Source organism: Salmo salar, chromosome 25 (assembly GCF_965601325.2).
Source record: "Salmo salar chromosome 25, fSalSal1, whole genome shotgun sequence".
NCBI classification, from domain to species: Eukaryota; Metazoa; Chordata; class Actinopteri; order Salmoniformes; family Salmonidae; genus Salmo; species Salmo salar.
The window spans coordinates 26,895,428-26,916,245 of NC_138315.1; the positions used below are offsets into that span (position 1 = coordinate 26,895,428).

Genomic DNA, 20,818 nt, shown 5'->3' on the forward strand with positions numbered 1-20,818 from the left:
CATTTAGAGTCATCTCCATCACTCCCTACATCTATTAATGGACTGAACAGAAGTAAGTCAAGATTAAGTAGGCTATCCCTGAATCCCAAATCAACCCCTAGCTCCTACCCCCCTAAGCACTACGTGTAGATATGAGAGGATGAAATAGGTGTGAAAGCAATATGGTAGTATCCCCCTTGAAGCGGAGCGCGTGTGTCCCGTACCTCTCCAACACTCTTCATGGAGCTACCTATCTCTCGGGACATGCCCTGGAATCGGTCGAGGTCCCAGCGAGGGATCTTAGTGACGATGTAATCCAGGCTTGGTTCGAAACAGGCTGTGGTTTTCTCTGACACCGTGTTCTTGATCTCCGGCAGAGGGATGCCCAAAGCCAACTTGGCTGCAACAAACGCCAGGGGGTACCTTGAGGGAGCATGGGGAGTGGGTTAGGAGAGAGTTGAGATACTGTACTTTAGACAGACCCTATGGGCCCTGGTCAAAAGTAGTGCACTATGTAAGGAATATTTTATGGATTACCCTTTTTTTCAGGGGGTGGGGGGGGTCAGCATTAATATTGCAGCTAGATTGTGGCTTCCATCAATGTAATTGTCTGCCTCATTTCCAATCCCCCATATATTTTTTTGTAACTAATATATATAATTTTATATATATATAATAATTTTAAATATATATATTTTGAAATATATTTTATTTGTTTATTTTCCCCTAACCCTATCACTCATACCCTAATTGGAGTAAACGATTTAGATATATTTTCCTTCTTTATTATAAACATCTATTTTTGACACATTAATTCTGAATGGTTACAGGGTTGAAACAGAAACAATAACATTTTAGGCATTAAAACTTCAAAACATCAAGTATTCTCACAGCTTGCTAAAGCATTTTCAACTGCCGTAGCACAGTGGTCTAAGCAGTGCACTTCAGATCCGGGCAACACGAGTTTGGTGGGCAACCATTTTTCTTTTAGTTTGTGAGAGCCGAGGAAGGAATACAGTGCATTCGGAATGTATTCAGACCCCTTGACTTTTTCCACATTGTTACGTTACAGCCTTATTGTTCCTCATCAATCTACACACAATACCCCATAATGACAAAGTGAAAACAGGTTAAGAAATGTTAGCAAATTTATAAAAAACTAAAAACAGAAATACCTTATTTACTTAAGTATTCAGACCCTTTGCTATGAGATTCGAAATTGAGCTTCAGTGCATCCTGTTTCCATTGATCATCCTTGAGATGTTTCTACAACTTGATCCACCTGTCGTAAATTCAATACATTGGACATGTGCATGTCAGAGAAAAAACCAAGCTATGAGGTCGACGGAATTGTCCGTAGAGCTCCGTGACAGGATTGTGTCGAGGCACAGATCTGGGAAAGGGTACCTATAAAAGTCTGCAGCATTGAAGGTCCCCAAGAACACAGTGGCTTCCAACATTCTTAAATGGAAGAAGTTTGGAACCACCAAGACTCTTCCTAGAGTTGGCCGCCTGGCCAAACTGAGCAACTGGAGAAGAAGTGCTTTGGTCAGGGAGGTGACCAAGAACCCGATGGTCACTCTGACAGAGCTCCAGAGTTTCTCTGTGGAGATGGGAGAACCTTCCAGAAGGACAACCATCTCTGCAGAACTCCACCAATCAGGCCTTTATGGTAGAGTGGCCAGACGGAAGCCACTCCTCAGTAAAAGGCACATGACAGGCCACCAAAAAGGCACCTGAAGGACTCTCAGATCATGAGAAACAAGATTCTCTGGTCTGATGAAACCGAGATTGAACTCTTTGGCCTGAATGCCAAGCATCACGTCTGGAGGAAACCTGGCACCACCCCTACAGTGAAGCATGGTGATGGTAGCATCATGCTGTGGGGATGTTTTTCAGCGGAAGAGACTGGGAGACTAGTCAGGATCGAGGGAAAGATGAGCAGAGCAAAGTACAGAGAGATCCTTGATGAAAATCTGCTCCAGAGCGCACAGACTGGGGCGAAGAGTCACCGTCCAACAAGACAATGACCCTAAACACACAGCCAAGAAAACGCAGGAATGGCTTCGGGACAAGTCTCTGAATGTCCTTGAGTGGCCCAGCCAGAGCCCGGACTTGAACCCGATCGAACATCTCTGGAGAAACCTGAAAATAGCTGTGCAGCGATGTTCCCCATCCAACCTGACAGAGCTTGAGAGGATCTGCAGAAGAATGGGAGAAACTACCATATATTTGTGCCAAGCTTGTAACATCATACCCAAGAATACTCAAGGCTGTAATCACTGCAAAAGGGGCTTTAAAAAAGTACTAAGTAAAATATATACACACACACACACACATTTACAAACATTTATAAAAAAAGGTTTTTGGCTTTCTCATTATGGGGTATTGTGTGTAGATTGATGAGCGGGAAAAAACTATTTAATACATTTTAGAATAAGGCTGTAACGAAACAAAATTTAGAAAAAGTAAATTCACTGTATATCGATGTTCTAAGGACCTTTTCTAGTGTCCGAAATCAAAGTGTATTTCTAGTGATCAGGCTGGCAGAACAAGCGTCTCACCCGGTGGCCTTGGATGCGAGGGCAGAGCTGCGTGAGAGGCGAGCGTTGACCTCTATGATGCAGTACTCTAGAGAGCCAGGGTGAAGGGCGTACTGGATGTTACACTCCCCCACGATGCCCAGGTGACGCACTACCTTGATGGCCGTCTCACGCAGCATGTGGTACTCCTCATTGGACAGAGTCTGGCTGGGGGCCACCACAATAGAGTCACCTGGGGGGAGAGAGAGTGGACAGACCAATGAGAGGATAGATTCTATGCATAGTCACTTTACAAATTACCTCAACTAACCTCTACCCCCGTTTGACTCGGTACCGGTGCCCCCTGTATATAGCCTTGTTATGGTTATGTCATTTTTTTTACTTTAGTTTATTTAGTAAATATTTTATTAACTCTATTTCTTGAACTGTATTGTTGTTTAAGGGCTTATAAGTAAGCATTTCACGGTAAGATCTACACCGGTTGTATTCGGCACATGTGACAAATACAATTTGATTTAACTTGATTTGATTTAGAATGGAAAGAATGTGTATGTGGGTGTCTGTCTGTCAAAATCAAATCAAATTGTATTTGTCACATGCTTTGTAAACAACAGGTCTAGGCTAACAGTGAAATGCTGACTTACGGACCCTTCCCAACAATGCAGAGAGAAAAATCTAAAAATAATAACACAAGGAATAAACACAATGAGTAAAGATAACTTGGCTATTTGAGGTAGATATGTACATACAGTTAAGGGTAAAGTGAATAGGCAACAGGATAGATAAACAGTAGCAGCAGCATATGTGATGAGTAAAAAGAGAGTGCAAAAAGGGTCAATGCAGATAGTCTGGGTAGCTATTAGGTTAACTATTTATCAGTCTTATGGGTCTGGGGTAGAAGATGTTCAGGGTCCTGGTGGTTCCAGACTTGGTGCATCGGTACCACTTGCCGTGCAGTAGCAGAGAGAACAGCCTATGACTTGGGTGGCCGGAGTCTGACAATTTTTAGGGTCTTCCTCTGACACCACCTGGTATAGAGGTCCTGGGTGTCAGGGAGCTCTGCCCCAGTGATGCCAAGCAGTTACCATACCAAGCGGTGATGCAGCCAGTCAAGATGCTCTCAATGTCGAATCTGTAGAACTTTTTGAGGATCTGAGGGCCCATGCCAAAACTTTTCAGCCTCCTGAGGGGGAAGAGGCGTTGTTGTGCCTTCACGACTGTGTTGGTGTGTAGATCATGTTATGATCTTAGTGATGTGGACACCGAGGAACTTGAAGCTCTCAACCCACTCCACTACAGCCCTGTCGATATGGATGGGGGCGAGCTCGGCCCTCTGTTTTCTGTAGTCCACGATCAACTCCTTTGTCTTGCTGACGTTGAGTGAGAGGTTTTGTCCTGGAACCACACTGCCAGATCACTGACCTCCTCCTTATAGGCTGTCTGTGGGTGTGCGTGCGTGCATGTAATACCTGTGTGAATGCCGAGGGGGTCAAAGTTCTCCATGTTGCAGACAGTGACACAGTTATTAGCGATGTCCCTGACTACTTCATACTCCACCTCTTTCCAACCCATCAGAGACTTCTCCACAAGGATCTGACAGCTCATCGCCAGGGCCTACAGTCACACACACACACACGTTTTCTAGTTCATAACTTTTTTAAACAATTTGCTACATTGTGACTGCCTGAACACAACCTAGCATTCATGATTGGGCTAACACTGAATTGATCTTTGACCTACTAAGTAGATTGAGTAGACTGTTTGCCATTCATATGCCCGGCCTAGCCTGCTGGTCAAAAAGATACATGCCTAAGAGGCCTGAATGGGTCTTGTGTCCTCAACAAGTCTTTTGACCTACCTTCCGAGCGGTCTCCTCCAGCTTGTCCTTGTTGGCACAGAGTCCTGAGCCCAGTCCGCCCAGGGAATAGGCAGAACGTAGCATGACAGGGTAGCCTATCTGATCCGCTGCCTTCAGGGCATCTGCCACCTATAGGACAAGCAACGTCCTTACATCACACTACACTATTCAACTCCGCTCTGCAACTTACTAGACCTGGGTTCAAATACTATTTGAAATAATTTAAAATACTTTAGCTGTGCTTGACTGAGCTTGACAGGCTTACCGGACCAATAGACAAGTCCTGGAACTCCAAATGCTACACATTTGACACTCTGGGAAGGCTAAATCAAAATATTTCAAATAGTTTTTGAGCCCGGGTCTGCACCTTACACCTATAAATGCCTACACCAGTGTTGAATCTCAAATGTATTTTCTCATGTTCTTTCCGCCGTCCTCTCCTCACCTCCCTTTCACAAAAAAGGGAAGCAAGGAGAGTGGATGCAAGGAAAGAGGGAAGAATTTTGAGATCAACCCCTGATGTGAGGTTGAGAGTGAAAAACTAAATCAGAACATTGTTGTTGATGTGGCTTTGTTTGTCCAGAAGCCTCACCGTCTCCACAGCGAAGCTGGGAGCGATCTTCTCATTGATCTCGTTGAGCTTGTCAGCAAACAGCTGTCTGTCCTCCGTAGCCATAATGGACTCTACAGGGGTCCCCAACACCTTCACCCCATACTTCTGCAGTACCCCACTCTGGAACAGCTCCACTCCTACACAGACACACAGGGAAACATGCACACACTTGAGCAAACATATGGGAGAATGGATGTGACTTCAGAGTGTATGTGTAATAGTCAGATAGAAGGCACATATATTCACACCTCCACACTCACCACAGTTGGGAGCGGTCTGTCCTCCAACGGGTAGCAATATACCGCCACACACACACCACCCCCCCACCAGAGTATGTTAGCGGAGTTGAGCGGTTGGAAATCCCGCTCATCACTCACAGAGCGGTGCACTGGCGCTCCACGCCCTTTTCAACCGCTCCACTAAAAAGCACACCTCGCTCACAGGGAAAAAATACTGCCACTCCAAATTCACTCCATTCATTCAAATCACTATTTAACCAACACCCATCTATTTTTGTGACTACTTGGACCTACCATTTGGTTTTGAAGTATTGAAACCAAACCCTCTGATTTCAATGAAAAGTATTTTAATAAACATGAAAAGGTGACCGTAAGAAGCGCTCATCATTTCACATAGGCTACATGTTGTATTAAAACAGCACATAAAACACTAAATAAGTCAGGAGATGGAAAGAAAATGAATTGTTTTGGCTACATTATTAGCCTATTATTTCAAGGCTATAGCCGACAAAGAATTACATTGTGAAGCATTTGCGAGTGAAACACACTAGGCTGGCAGGAACATTAAACGCTCAGCATTTAAACAACATTTCATTGTATTAAATAATTATAGTTTATAAATTGCGCATATAGGCTGTGACTTACTTAGAATTAAATAAGAATGAAATGAAACATGCCTCATTAGGCTTAATGAATTTGAATTCACTTGTAGAAACAGGAGTTTGGCCAGAGTCTATAGCTTCAGGCTCATGCGATGGTGCCTGGAGAGCAGGCCAGCAGTGGAGAATATCCTCTCAGTGCTTACAGAGTTGTTTCGATTTTTTTTTCTATAGGTAGACCTAAAGTGTTTTAGGCAGAAAAACCCTATCAAAACAGAAAGCTCCTTGAAAGAGGTAATATGTCAGGCTATCATTGATTTCTGCCCAATAGGCCTATCTGTCACGCTCTGACCTAGGAGAGCTGTGTTCTCTGTTTAGTTAGGTCAGGGTGTGATAGGTGGGTGGGCATTCTATGTTTTGTGTTCTATGTTTTGGCCGGGTATGGTTTCCAATCAGAGGCAGCTGTCATTCGTTGTCTCTGATTGGAAGCCATACGTAGGCAGCCTGTTTTTCCCTGTGTTTTCGTGGGATCTTGTTTTTGTGCAGCTGTGTTTGAGCAGCCCCAGAACGTCACGTTTGTTTTAGTTTCACCTGTTTATTGTTTTGTTCGGGTTCACTAATAAAATATGTGGAACTACCGGCATGCTGCGCCTTGGCTGATTTATGACAGGGAATTCTAAGATAGCACACGTGACAGAAGATCCCACCAAAAGAAAGCCAAGCAGCGTGCGCTCACCAGGAAGACGAGCGGGACCACACAGTGTGGATCAGAGGACTGGACCTGGGAAGAGATCCTGGATGGGGCAGGACCTTGGACAAGGCCGGGAGAGTATCGCCGCCCGCCGGAGGAGATAGAGGCAGCGAAGGCGGAACGGCCATACTGGGAAGAACGGCTAAGAAAGCAACAGGCACATTTTTTGGGGGGGGCACACGGGTAGATTGGCTAAGGCGGGTTTAAGACCTGAGCCAACTCCCCGTGCTTACCATGGGGAGCGAGTGACTGTACAAGCACCGTGTTATGCGGTGGAGCGCACAGTGTCGCCCATGCGCACTCACAGCCCGGTGCGCTCTGTGCAAGCTCCTCACCGCTGTCGTGCTAAGGTTGGCACTCAGCCAGCTTGGAGTATGCCCGCTCAGCATTCCTGTCCTCCAGTGCGCCTCCATAGCCCAGTACGTCCTGTGCCTGCCCCGCGCACTCTCCCTCCAGCGCGCCTCCATAGCCCAGTACGTCCTGTGCCTGCTCCTCGCACTCTTCCTCCAGTACGCCTCCATAGTCAAGTACGGCCGGTGCCTCCTTTGAGCACTCGGTCCTCAGTACGTCTCCCCAGTCCGGTGAGACCTGTTCCAGCTCCACGAATAAAGCCTCCAGTGATAATCAATGGTCCGAAGCCTGTAGAGATGATCCATGGCACGAAGCCTCTAGTGATGATCCATGGCACGAAGCCTCTAGTGATGATCCATGGCCCGGAGCCTGTAGGGATAATCCATGGCCCGGAGCCTGTAGGGATAATCCATGGCACGAAGCCTCCAGAGGTAATCCATGGCCCGGAGCCTGTAGAGATAATCCATGGCAAGAAGCCTGTAGGGATTATCCATGGTCCGGAGCCTGTAGGGATAATCCATGGCACAAAGCCTGTAGGGATAATCCATGGCACAAAGCCTGTAGGGATAATCCATGGCCCGGCACCTGTAGTGATGATCCAGGGCACGGAACCTGTATTGATGATCCAAGGCATGGAGCCTCCAGCGACGCTCCGCAGCCCGGAGCCTCCAGCGACGCTCCGCAGCCCAGAGCCTCCAGCGACGCTCCGCAGCCCAGAGCCTCCAGCGACGCTCCGCAGCCCAGAGCCTCCAGCGACGCTCCGCAGCCCAGAGCCTCCAGCGACGCTCCGCAGCCCAGAGCCTCCAGCGACGCTCCGCAGCCCAGAGCCTCCAGCGACGCTCCGCAGCCCAGAGCCTCCAGCGACGCTCCGCAGCCCAGAGCCTCCAGCGACGCTCCGCAGCCCAGAGCCTCCAGCGACGCTCCGCAGCCCAGAGCCTCCAACGGCGGTCCGCAGCCCAGAGCCTCCAACGGCGGTCCGCAGCCCAGAGCCTCCAACGGCGGTCCGCAGCCCAGAGCCTCCAACGGCGGTCCGCAGCCCAGAGTCTTCAACGGCGGTCCGCAGCCCAGAGTCTTCAGCGGCGGTCCGCAGCCCAGAGTCTTCAGCGGCGGCCTTCAGCCCAGAGTCTCAGTGGCGGTTGGCGTTCCAAAGCCTCTGGCGATGATCCACGGTCTGGTTCCTCCGGACACACAGAAGCGGGGGGATCAGTGGGCGAGGGGGTGCTACGCCCAGAACCAGAGCCGCCGCCAATTATAGATGCCAACCCGGACCCTCCCCAATAGGTTCAGGTTTGCGGCCGGGAGTCCGCACCTTTGGGGGGGGGGGGGGTACTGTCACGCTCTGACCTAAGAGAGCTGTTTTCTCTGTTTAGTTACGTGACACTATCGTATAGATAATAGAAACAAAATGAACGAAACTTAAGAGATCCGATTGTTTGTTTATAAATAATTTTGCTACAATGACACACTTAGCTAGCTACCCACCTCACTCCTTTCTGTTAGAATGGTGTAAAATAGTCATATGTTTGAGAAATTGAAGTTATAGCATTTATGAGGTATTTGTATTTTGCGCCACACGATTCCACTGGCTGTTGACTAGGTGGGACGTTTGCCAGGGAGGTTAACATGTGCACCTAATACACCATCATGCTTTCACGATAGGTGTCTTTTCAGATTCCCAATGATTCTTTAGTTGTGGACACTACATCACCACTCACTCTTTCTCTTGGTCCTCATCTTATTAACTCACCTTGATTTTGCACCTGTGTGTTTTATCAGTTTCTTTATGAAAATATTTAGTGAACTCCATGACAGTATCTAAAGCAAGGGGCTATAGCAGCACACAAGTAGACTACAAATGCAAGCAGTGCCGGGCATGCCCTGAGCTGGTGAAGTGAAATGAGTGCTACTGGAGCGGAACTGGAGTGAAAATGGAGCGGGCGAGAAGGCCAACACTCCAGCTTTTGGGATACTCGCGCCGCGCTCCAGTCCAGGTCCGCTCACACACACACACACACACACACACACACACACACACACACACACACACACACACACACACACACACACACACACACACACACACCCCTAACTCACCACAGTTTAGAGCGGTCTGTCCTCCCATAGACAGCAGGATGCCGTCAGGTCGTTCGGTCTTAATGACCTCTGTGACGAACTGAGGCGTGACAGGCAGGAAGTAGACAGAGTCAGCCTGTTTAGTCCCCACCTCGTTGGTCTGCACCGATGCTATGTTCGGATTCATCAGCACCGTCCTCACGTTCTCCTCCTGGAACACACACACGCAAGGAGGGAAGACACACACACACACACACACACACACACACACACACACACACACAGGACATAGAAATGTTGATGTTCGATTTGACTGAAGACATTTGTGGAGATTGTCATACACACATAGCCTGGTCTCAGTTTGTGTTCTCTGCTATCATGACAATGACTATAGGAGTTGGCTGTACTGCACAAACAAACCAGGCTAAAAAACAAGGCAAATACAGTGTATTCAGAAAGTATTCAGATCCCTTGACTTTTTCCATATTTTGTTAAGTTACAGCCTTATTCTAAAATGGATTAAATAAATGTTTTTCCTCATCAATCTACACAATACCCCATAATGACAAAGCGTAAACAGGTTTTTGGACATTTTCGCAAATCTATCAAAAAATTAAAAACAAATACCTTATTTACATAAGTATTCAGACCCTTTGCTATGAGACTCTAAATAAGTTTTGAACCACCACGACTCTTCCTAGAGCTGGCCGCCCAGCCAGACTGAGCAATCGGGGGAGAAGGGCCTTGGTAAGGGAGGTGGCCAAGAACCCGATGGTCACTATGACAAAGCTCCAGAGTTCCTCTGCGAAGATGAGAGAACCTTCCAGAAGGACAACCATCTCTGCAGCACTTCACCAATCAGGCCTTTATTGTAGAGTGGCCATACGGAAGCCACTCGTCAGTAAAAGGCACATGACAGCCCACTTGGAGTTTGCCAAAAGGCACCTAAAGGACTCTCAGACCATGAGAAACAAGATTCTCTGGTCTGATGAAACCAAGATGAACTGTTTGGCCTGAATGCCAAGCGTCACATCTGGAGGAAACCTGGCACCATCCCTATGGTGAAGCATGGTAGAGCCAGCGTCATACTGTGGGGATGTTGTTCAGTGGCAGGGACAGGGAGACTAGTCAGGATCGAGGGAAAGATGAACGTAGCACAGTACAGAGATCCTTGATGAAAACCTGCTCCAGAGCACTCAAGACCTCAGACTGGGGCGAAGGTTCACCTTCCAACAGGACAATGACCCAAAGCACACAGCCTAGACAATGCAGAAGTGGCTTCAGGGACAAGTTTCTGAATGTCCTTGAGCGGCCCAGCCAGAACCCGGACTTGTACCCGATTGAACATCTCTGGAGAGACCTGAAAATAGCTGTGCAGCGACGCTCCCCAACCAACCTGACAGAGCTTGAGAGGATCGCAGAAGAATGGGAGAAAGTCCCCAAATACAGGTGTGCCATGCTTGTAGCGTCATACCCAAGAATACTCGAAGCTGTAATCACTGCCAAAGGTGCTTCAACAAAGTACTGACTAAAGGGTCTGAAAACTTATGTATGTGATATTTCCTTTTTAAATGTTTAATACATTTGCAAAAATGTCTAAAAACCTGTTTTAGCTTTTTCATTATGGGGTGTAGATTGATAAAGAAAAACAACTATTTAATCAATTTTAGAATAAGACTGTAACGTAACAAAATTTGGAAAAAGTCAAGGGGTCTGAATACTTTCCGAATGCACTGTACATGTGAGCCTCTGCTTCTTTGTTTGTTGTAAGTAACTATTTTATTTTTTTGTAACTTTTGGACAAGCTTGATCGGATCTGGTTCAGCCTCTCCTGACGGGCTCTCCTAGATCTGGTTCAGCCTCTCTTGACTGGTTCTCCTAGATCTGGTTCAGCCTCTCCTGACGGGCTCTCCTAGATCTGGTTCAACCTCTCCTGACGGGCTCTCCTAGATCTGGTTCAACCTCTCCTGACGGGCTCTCCTAGATCTGGTTCAGCCTCTCCTGACTGGCTCTCCTAGATCTGGTTCAGCCTCTCTTGACTGGTTCTCCTAGATCTGGTTCAGCCTCTCCTGACGGGCTCTCCTAGATCTGGTTCAGCCTCTCCTGACTGGTTCTCCTAGATCTGGTTCAGCCTCTCTTGACGGGCTCTCCTAGATCTGGTTCAGCCTCTCCTGACGGGCTCTCCTAGATCTGGTTCAGCCTCTCTTGACGGGCTCTCCTAGATCTGGTTCAGCCTCTCCTGACGGGCTCGCCTAGATCTGGTTCAGCCTCTCCTGACTGGTTCTCCTAGATCTGGTTCAGCCTCTCTTGACGGGCTCTCCTAGATCTGGTTCATCCTCTCCTGACTGGCTCTCCTAGATCTGGTTCAGCCTCTCTTGACGGGCTCTCCTAGATCTGGTTCAGCCTCTCTTGACGGGCTCTCCTAGATCTGGTTCAGCCTCTCCTGACTGGCTCTCCTAGATCTGGTTCAACCTCTCCTGACGGGCTCTCCTAGATCTGGTTCAACCTCTCCTGACTGGTTCTCCTAGATCTGGTTCAGCCTCTCTTGACGGGCTCTCCTAGATCTGGTTCAGCCTCTCCTGACTGGTTCTCCTAGATCTGGTTCAGCCTCTCTTGACGGGCTCTCCTAGATCTGGTTCAGCCTCTCCTGACGGGCTCTCCTAGATCTGGTTCAGCCTCTCCTGACTGGTTCTCCTAGATCTGGTTCAGCCTCTCCTGACTGGTTCTCCTAGATCTGGTTCAGCCTCTCTTGACGGGCTCTCCTAGATCTGGTTCAGCCTCTCCTGACTGGCTCTCCTAGATCTGGTTCAACCTCTCCTGACGGGCTCTCCTAGATCTGGTTCAGCCTCTCCTGACTGGCTCTCCTAGATCTGGTTCAGCCTCTCTTGACGGGCTCTCCTAGATCTGGTTCAGCCTCTCCTGACTGGCTCTCCTAGGCCCTCTCACCTTCATGGCTTTGACGGCCTGTGATCCAGAGTAGTCAAACTCCCCAGCCTGACCAATGGACAGACCTCCAGACCCCAGCACCAGCACCTTGGAAACCTGCATTAAGAAAAACACAAGGACACATTAATAATACAGTATTAGCAGCGCTTGACTTGGGCAGGAGCTCACCGGAGCTGAGTACGGGCACCTCAAATTTTCTACTGCTTGAGTTCCTGCACATCTTATAAAATATTAGCTCAACAGTATTGTGGAGCTCCTGCACCTAAATATAAACAGTACCCGCACCTAAAATGATTAACGGCACCTATTTCAGTCAAAGTCAAGCACTGAGTATTAGTACATACATGTTAGTATGTTTATATACTGTACATCACAGGAGGTTGGTGGCACCTTAATTGGGGAGGATGCGTTTATGGTAATGGCTGGAGCGGAATGTATCAAATACATGGTTTCCATTTGCTCCGTTCCAGCCATTATTATGAGCCGTCCCTCACCTATGACCCTGGCGTTTCAAGCGCCATTCTCTTACCAACTGAGCCACAAAGTAGAATCGCAGATGAAAAATGCATACAGATTTTTGGCCCTCTATCTTGATGAAGTAGAATGATTTTTGACTGTGTTGTACCTTTCATTAGTTAGTATCTTACCGGAGTCCTAGGTGGGATAGCAGGCTTCTTGGGCATGACTGACACAATGTTGGCCTCCTTCCCATTCTTTATCAGGGATATGAATGCATCAAATAGGAACTGCAAAAAAGACAGTGAAAATTAACTATGAATCACAGAAAATATAGTTTTGTCTGACTTCTACTGTGGACTGTGCATCCTGCGCAGGAAAAAGTATTTCCTGTGTACTTAAATAGCCAAGGCACAACAGGGGTTTTAATGGATGCAGGGGTGTTTTGCAGTGATCAATAGTTTAATTGTATCCGTTTGTAGAGCAACTTTACCTCAGTGTCTGTAGGTCCTCCTTTAGCTTCTGGGTGGAACTGAGCCGTGAAGACTGGCTTGGTGTCGTGCATGATGCCCTGGGACACAACAACAAGATACACAGTTTTGAACGACTAAGTTTGTTGTAAAAAAAAAAACATAGCTATAAACTTAGGTAGAAGTTCACTTAATCTTTGTTTAACCAGTAAAGTTCATCCATTCGGTAACAATGTTTGTTTTCTAGAGAGTACGGAGCTAAGACAAATAAATACAACTGAACCTAATCATTCAAAACAATCATGCTGTATCTATCACAAAACCCAAGAGAGTGTGTTTCGTGTCGTCGGTGGCCTATGCTCCCTGAAGAGTGATGGGCCATCTAAGTAAGTAATTAAGAACACAAAACAGACTTCGTTGGTTCCGTCGTTGGCGTTAACAAACAGCGGGCTCCATCCAGGTGGTAGAGAGGTGCTGTCAATGCCGTAACCATGGTTCTGGGCTGTGATGAAGGCCTGGCCCGTCATCACGTTGAGTACAGGCTGGTTCTGACCTCTGGAGAACAATAAACATCATTAAAAAGTATATGCAGTTACATCTTCGTAGCCACAGACTTAGATGAAATCTACTCCTACACTAAAAATAATGCTAAATAGAGTATCTCCATTGAAAGTACTTTTTAGTCCAGAATTAGTCTTAATCTAGGTCCAGGAAACCAGCCTATAGAGTTCTAATATCTCTTCAATTCCCCTAAGGTAGAGGGTTAACTTCAACAGAGCAAGACCCTAATGATGAAAGAATCAGCTGGCAAGAAGGACGCTAACACGTGTCCTGCAATTAGGGCTGCAGTCTTCATGGAATTGATCAGAGGGCCTTCAAAAAGGGGGGGTCGCAGGCCACCAGTTGCCCATCCCTGGGTTATAGGGACAATAGAGCCCTGAGTATCAGGCCATTAGCGACATGATGGTCATTGGGTACAACCAACACATGTCCGTTGAGTCAGAGGAGAACACTGACTCAACGGTCACATGGAATTTTACTGCGGTCATAACTAATGACAGTCTGTAATACGGTCACCAAAACAGCCCTACCTGCAATGCATGTGTAGTTTACCTGTTACCCATGGGCAGTTTGTAGGACTGGGCCCCTGCAGCCAGTGCTGTGATCTGGTTGCCCATACAGATACCAAAGACAGGCTGTGGCCGGTCACTCTCCAGGACCTAGAGATGAACAACACAGCCAGGGAGGTGGTAGGATGAAGGGGAATAGACCAGAGGGAGAGCAATGATGAGAATAATGTAGTCATATGAAACCACCTTCCAACTAGTTTACAACAATTAGTTTAAAAGAAATCAAAATGCGGCAAGCACTCTCTAATAAAGTATGACTTAGATGTATTTTGAGCAATCACATCTTTTATCATGGTAACACTTCACACCTAAATGGTTTTATAAGTCCTTTGTAAACTGTTCTCTTCATCTAATTCTCTTCCCTCTGTAGTGCAATGGGCAGCAGGTAATGTTACCTTGCGGACGTTCTGTATGAGGTCTCCTGCCAGAGAGGGATCCCCAGGGCCGTTGGAGATGAACAGGCCATCGTACTCCAGACTCATCAGGTCCTGGTTCCAGGGCACCAGATGGACCTCAGCACCACGCTACATCATACAGACAGAGAGACAGAGAGAGACACTTATTATCATCAATTCTATTCATACTGCTATTTTAACAAAGAAAATTTGAGCAAAACGCTACCGAAGTTCTACCAACACATTGACTGTAGTACTCGCTCTGGAAAAACATTGGACAGCTGCTACTCAACTTTTGGAAATGCCTAAAAGGCCCTCCCCTGCTCTCCCTTCTGATCTGATCACGACTCCATTTTGCTTCTCCCTTCCTATAGGCATAAACTCAAACAGTAAGTACCCGTGCTAAGATCTATTCAACGCTGGTCTGACCAATCGGAATACATGCTTCAAGACTGTTTTGATCACACAGACTGGGATGTGTTCTGGGTAGCCTCTGAGAATAACATTGACGAATACACGGATACGGTGACTGAGTTCATCAGGAAGTGTATAGTGTCATGATGTTGCCCTGTTGGGTGAGGTTTATGACCCCCCCCCATAAATACCTTTCCCCCTTTTCTCTCCACTCTACAGAACAGACTCTTGGAAAGCCCTTTGTTAACATAGAGAGAGTATAGTAACATCAAAAGGTTGGGGAATGGAACAATATTTCCCTTTCTCAACCAGTTGAAAGTGTCCGTTGGTACTTAAAGAAAATTATCTCAGATCATTTAGTGTCTGGGACATTATATCTGATGATAGGACGACATAAATTGTTTCTTGGAAAGTCTACATATTTTAGTTATCAGATTCACATGTAATTGTTGTGCAATTTAAATGTTTAAATATGAAACTATTTGTGAAAAGTTCAAATGTAATTTTAGCCTCCTAAATAAGTAAACCGTAGGCCCACTCAGTGGCCCTGCCCAAGTGAACAGACATTGGTTGAGAACTATGAAACATACCCTTCTCTTCTCCAGTACAAAAGCCCGTTGACAGAAGTCAAACTCAGTTCCCGATGATGTAAGGACTGGTGTTCATATGTTTAAAAGGGCGAATTTCAACTACAACCTAACGAAACTAACATTTAGTTCACAACGACGTGAGGACTGGTGTCCATGCGTTTAAAAGGGCAAATTTCAATGTGGGGGTGACGATCACCCCGCTGGAATGGTGAATTTCAACTTTGACCAGCCAGAATATAGCACGAGCTGATTATGGCAACTTGGTATGAACTTTGAACGATTATTCACTAAAGAAGTGATACATCCTAGACAGCGAGTTAGCAGCTGCAGCTGTAAACGTACGTGGCCTAGGAAAGGACAGACAATCTCCGAAGAATGACAGGGTATTTTAACGTATCCGCTCTACAACACTACCATCAGAAAGATTATTCAAAGGACAATGGTGATCTTCCATCTTCGACCCATCTATCGAAGCGCAGCTCAGAATAAATATATAAATCTTGCATTTTCCTCTTCCGAATGGGCGGTTATTAGAATGCATAAGATTCTGTATTTACTGTAGCATAGCTTCTCAAGGTCCGATAGAGATTCAATCCCTTTGTCCCTCAGTCTACCCGCTCCTTTATTCAAACTCAACCCCTTCGTTTGTGTAACCAGCCGTCATATCGGGTTAGCCCACTAGGGGCTTTTCATGACATGATTAGTAATCGATGCGTGATCTATCCTGTGTATATATATACATATGTAATTCTGTGTGATTAGTTAGGTATTTAGTAAATAAATAATAAGCCAATTTGTGTATTGCTGATTCAACTTATTTGCTAAGGTTCAAGCAGAAAACCAAGTACTTACGACAATCAGAATGAGACCGATCGAGGTGACGATTAATAATTGACTGCTATTGATATAAAAGATCTTCAGATCTTTAAGAGAGTGGATTTGGGAGATAACCGCTCTATATAAATGAATTCTTCCGTAGTGCCCCAGGTTATTAATGGTTTAATTATTGCATGCTTTAATTAAATCACGTAATCAATTAAATGTTAGGTAATTGATTTGATGAAATAGCATGTCATATAATTTAATCAGTCAAAGACACGACAATAGGATACGTTGTACCCACGGTCTCTATTAAAACCTACCCAAACCAGAAACTATGGATAGATGGCAGCATTCCCGCAAAACTGAAAGCGTCCCACCCTAGTCAACAGCCAGTGGAATCCCGTGGCGCGATATTCAAATACCTTAGAAATGCTATTACTTCAATTTCTCAAACATATGACTATTTTACACCATTTTAAAGAAAAGACTCTCGTTAATCTAACCACACTGCCCGATTTCAAAAAGGCTTTACAACGAAAGCAAAACATTAGATTATGTCAGCAGAGTACCCAGCCAGAAATAATCACACACCCATTTTTCAAGCTAGCATATGTCACAAAAACCAAAACCACAGCTAAATGCAGCACTAACCTTTGATGATCTTCATCAGATGACACTCCTAGGACATTATGTTATACAATACATGCATGTTTTGTTCAATCAAGTTCATATTTATATCAAAAACCAGCTTTTTACATTAGCATGTGACTAGCATGTGACTAGCATTCCCACCGAACACTTCCGGTGAATTTACTAAATTACTCACGATAAACGTTCACAAAAAACATAACAATTATTTTAAGAATTATAGATACAGAACTCCTTTATGCAATCGCGGTGTCCGATTTTAAAATAGCTTTTCGGTGAAAGCACATTTTGCAATATTCTGAGTAGATAGCCCGGCCATCACAGGCTAGCTATTTTGACACCCACCAAGTTTGGTACTCACCAAACTCAGATTTACTATAAGAAAAATTGGATTACCTTTGCTGTTCTTCGTCAGAATGCACTCCCAGGACTTCTACTTAAACAACAAATGTTGGTTTGGTTCCAAATAATCCATAGTTATATCCAAATAGCGGCGTTTTGTTCGTGCGTTCAAGACATTATCCGAAGGGTGACGCGCCCGGCGCGTTTCGTGACAAAAAAATTCTAAATATTCCATTACCGTACTTCGAAGCATGTCAAACGCTGTTTAAAATCAATTTTTATGCGATTTTTCTCGTAAAAAAGCGATAATATTCCGACCGGGAGTCGTTGTTTTCGTTCAAAGACAGAGAAAGTAAAATGGACTCTTCACGTGCACGCGCGCACCCATCTCATTGTTCTCAGATCGACCACTTACCAAATGCGCTACTGTTTTTCAGCCAGAGACTGGAGAGTCATCATTCAACGTTCTGGCGCCTTCTGAGAGCCTATGGGAGCCTTAGAAAATGTCACGTTACAGCAGAGATCCTTTGTTTTGGATAGAGATGACAAAGAAGGCCAAGAAATGGTCAGAGAGGGCGCTTCCTGTTTGGAATCTTCTCAGGTTTTGGCCTGCCATATGAGTTCTGTTATACTCACAGACACCATTCAAACAGTTTTAGAAACTTTAGGGTGTTTTCTATCCAAATCAAACAATTATATGCATATTCTAGTTACTGGGCAGGAGTAGTAACCAGATTAAATCGGGTAAGTTTTTTATCCGGCCGTGCAAATACTGCCCCCTATCCCCAACAGGTTAACTATAGCTCAGCATTCAACACCATAGTACCCTCCAAGCTCAACACTAAGCTTGAAGCCCTGGGTCTGAACCCCGCCCTGTGCAACTGGGTCCTGGACTTCCTGACAGGCCACCCTCAGGGTGGTGACGGTAGGAAACAACCCCTCCACTTCGCTGATCCTCAACACAGGGGCCCCAAAAGGGTACGTGCTCAGCCCCCTGCTGGACTCCCTGTTCACCCATGACTGCATGGCCACGTACGCTTCCAACTCAATCATCAAGTTTGCAGACGGCACAACAGTAGTAGGCCTGACTACCAACAATGACGAGACAGACTACAGGGAGGGGTGGAGGGCCCTGGGAGAGTGGTGCCAGGAAAATAACCTCTCACTCAACGTCAACAAAACAAAAAGGAGCTGATCGTGGACTTCAGCAAACAGCAGAGGGAGCACGTTCCTATCCACATTGACGGGACCGCAGTGGAGAAGTTGGAAAGCTTCAAGTTCCTCTGCGTACACATCAATGACAAACTGAAATGGTCCACCCACACAGACCGCGTAGTGAAGAAGGCGTAACAGCGCCTCTTCAACCTAAGGAGGCTGAAGAAATTTGGCTTGGCCCCTAAAACCTTCACAAACTTTTACCGATGCACAATTGAGAGCATCATCACCTGGTACTGCAACTGCACCACCCACAACCGCAGGGCTCTCCATAGGGTGGTGCCCAGCGCATCACCAGGGGCAAACTACCTGCCCTCAAGGAAACCAACAGCACCCGATGTCACAGGAAGGTCAAAAAGATCAAGGACATCAACCACCCGAGCCACAACTCATGTAGCCTTGCCAATAGGCCTATATGTTTTGATAAGGTTTGTGTCATAACTGAAGTGTCCTAATAACTTCTTAAAATTAAGCACATTAATCCACTTTACAAGAGGTTTAGCGCCTAACTGGCATACATAACCAGGGTGTGAATTTCAAGTTTGGGAAGATAATCTTCGAAATAAAAAGGCACCTTTATAGTAAAAGCATTACATGTGTAATCGCATTTGCAGTCACTTTTGATAATGGAGTTTTCCTGCTAATGGAATATTTGCTCTTATAGCCTCCTGCCATGTAAGTATTGCTGCGCTTATAATGTGAAGAAATAGCCTAATAGTTTATCAACATCTTAAGCTAAATGTTCTGCTCTGTTGCGTCAGCAACATTGCATAAAAAAATGTGTTTTGATGCTAGTGGTTGTATTAATTTTGGATCTACCGCATGCCACTACTATCCCAGATTATGTTTGGAATATTTATTTATCACACAGAATAGGTTGACTTTTGTACTATGGGGGGTATAATAGATTGACATAGGCTAGTGCTTTTGCTGTTCGTTAGGGCTACTCATCTTGTTGACTGACGAAAAGCAAATGTGGACAGTTTCTCAATATGCACCTCGAAATTAGATAAGGACGCGCGCAGTTGTGTCCATCTTCACTTGTAGCATGTGAGAAAGACCCCATCACGTGATGGAGAGCCATGTGAGTGGGAGGTGCTTAGGAGCGAGCAGCACTCCGGGCCAAGGGCACAACGGCCACTGGCTGCAAAATAAAACATTTTTAGGGTGCAATTTGAGGCATTATCAAGTACTTCTCAAATGGTGAATGAGAGACTAATTTAGTGTGTACCGCCTGCGCAAATAAGAAAGCAGAGCTCATGCCTTTCAAGCAACTTTTTCAAATCATCGCATCATGCAGCCTCACAATGTATTAAAAATCAAAACATATAGCCCAACATTTGTAGAACAACTAAAGTTGCATTAATAACTCTAAATAAAGCATATAGGAGGACCTGTTTCTCTGTTAATCGCTCAACACAGAATAACAGCATGTCCGCACTCCCTCAAATCGTTTGGAGAAAATATCCTTTCTATTTTATTCAGCTTTGTTCAATTGTATTCTTCATACTATGAAATAATATAAAATAATGGCATTAAATTCTAAGCAAATGTTGTCTGCTAAATGAACTAGTGTAGCCCACAGCCATTTGTCATAGCCACATCAGGACAACTCAAAGTATGCTATTCTGTTCTTCTGAAATGATCTAATTTAGATTAACCACATGACAATGATTGAGATATCGAGACGTTATTATAAATTAAATGAAACTGTTTCACAAAAATGTGCATATGAAAACCATAACTGGCAGGCAGATCGGTATAAATTGTAAGACAAACTGGCATTCCACATGAGAAAGGTTGCAGACTCCTCGTGTAGCCTATTACCGGCAACTTCAGGAGAGTAATGGCAGAACCTGCGAAAGCCAGCAGGAGCGGGAGGAGAATAGTTGGGTCTGGTTATCTAGATCTCTGGTGCCCTCTTGAGGCATTTGTCTTATTTCATCAAAGCGTAAGGTTTAAGCATCGGACAAGCTCAATGCATATAGTTTATTTTATCAAAACACAATGTGTGTCTATATACGGAAAAATACAGGTTTAAAAATGTCGACCAATATATTGGTAGAAAGAACAGACCACTTTCAGTCAACGAAGATTTTTTTTAAGTTGGGACAGCCCTACTGTAGTCTAAGTTGTACCATCTACGGACCAGAAGAGATGAGGTCAGTGATCAATTTTTTTAATTTTATATTTCACCTTTATTTAACCAGGTAGGGTAGTTGAGAACAAGTTCTCATTTGCAACTGCGACCTGGCCAAGATAAAGCAAAGCAGTTAGACACATACAACATAGAGTTACACATGGAATGAACAAAACATACAGTCAATAATACTGTAGAAAAAAAAGAAAAAAGTATATTTACAGTGAGTGCAAATTAGGTAAAA

General features: G+C 45.3%; 1 protein-coding gene across 1 annotated transcript in view; it reads right to left on the minus strand.

Annotated features, from left to right (window-relative positions):
* Window positions 1–20,818, minus strand: part of cps1 (carbamoyl-phosphate synthase 1, mitochondrial) — a 98,945-nt gene that overhangs the window by 60,530 nt on the left and 17,597 nt on the right. The window contains exons 8-19 of the mRNA XM_014173741.3: window positions 14,404–14,532; window positions 13,992–14,098; window positions 13,292–13,433; window positions 12,902–12,979; window positions 12,600–12,698; window positions 11,953–12,048; window positions 9,028–9,217; window positions 4,973–5,130; window positions 4,381–4,509; window positions 3,992–4,136; window positions 2,544–2,754; window positions 204–402 (exon numbers count right to left, since the gene is read on the minus strand). Of these exons, the coding sequence (XP_014029216.3) occupies window positions 204–402; window positions 2,544–2,754; window positions 3,992–4,136; window positions 4,381–4,509; window positions 4,973–5,130; window positions 9,028–9,217; window positions 11,953–12,048; window positions 12,600–12,698; window positions 12,902–12,979; window positions 13,292–13,433; window positions 13,992–14,098; window positions 14,404–14,532 (1,683 nt within the window). The remainder of the gene's footprint in view (window positions 1–203; window positions 403–2,543; window positions 2,755–3,991; window positions 4,137–4,380; window positions 4,510–4,972; window positions 5,131–9,027; window positions 9,218–11,952; window positions 12,049–12,599; window positions 12,699–12,901; window positions 12,980–13,291; window positions 13,434–13,991; window positions 14,099–14,403; window positions 14,533–20,818) is intronic.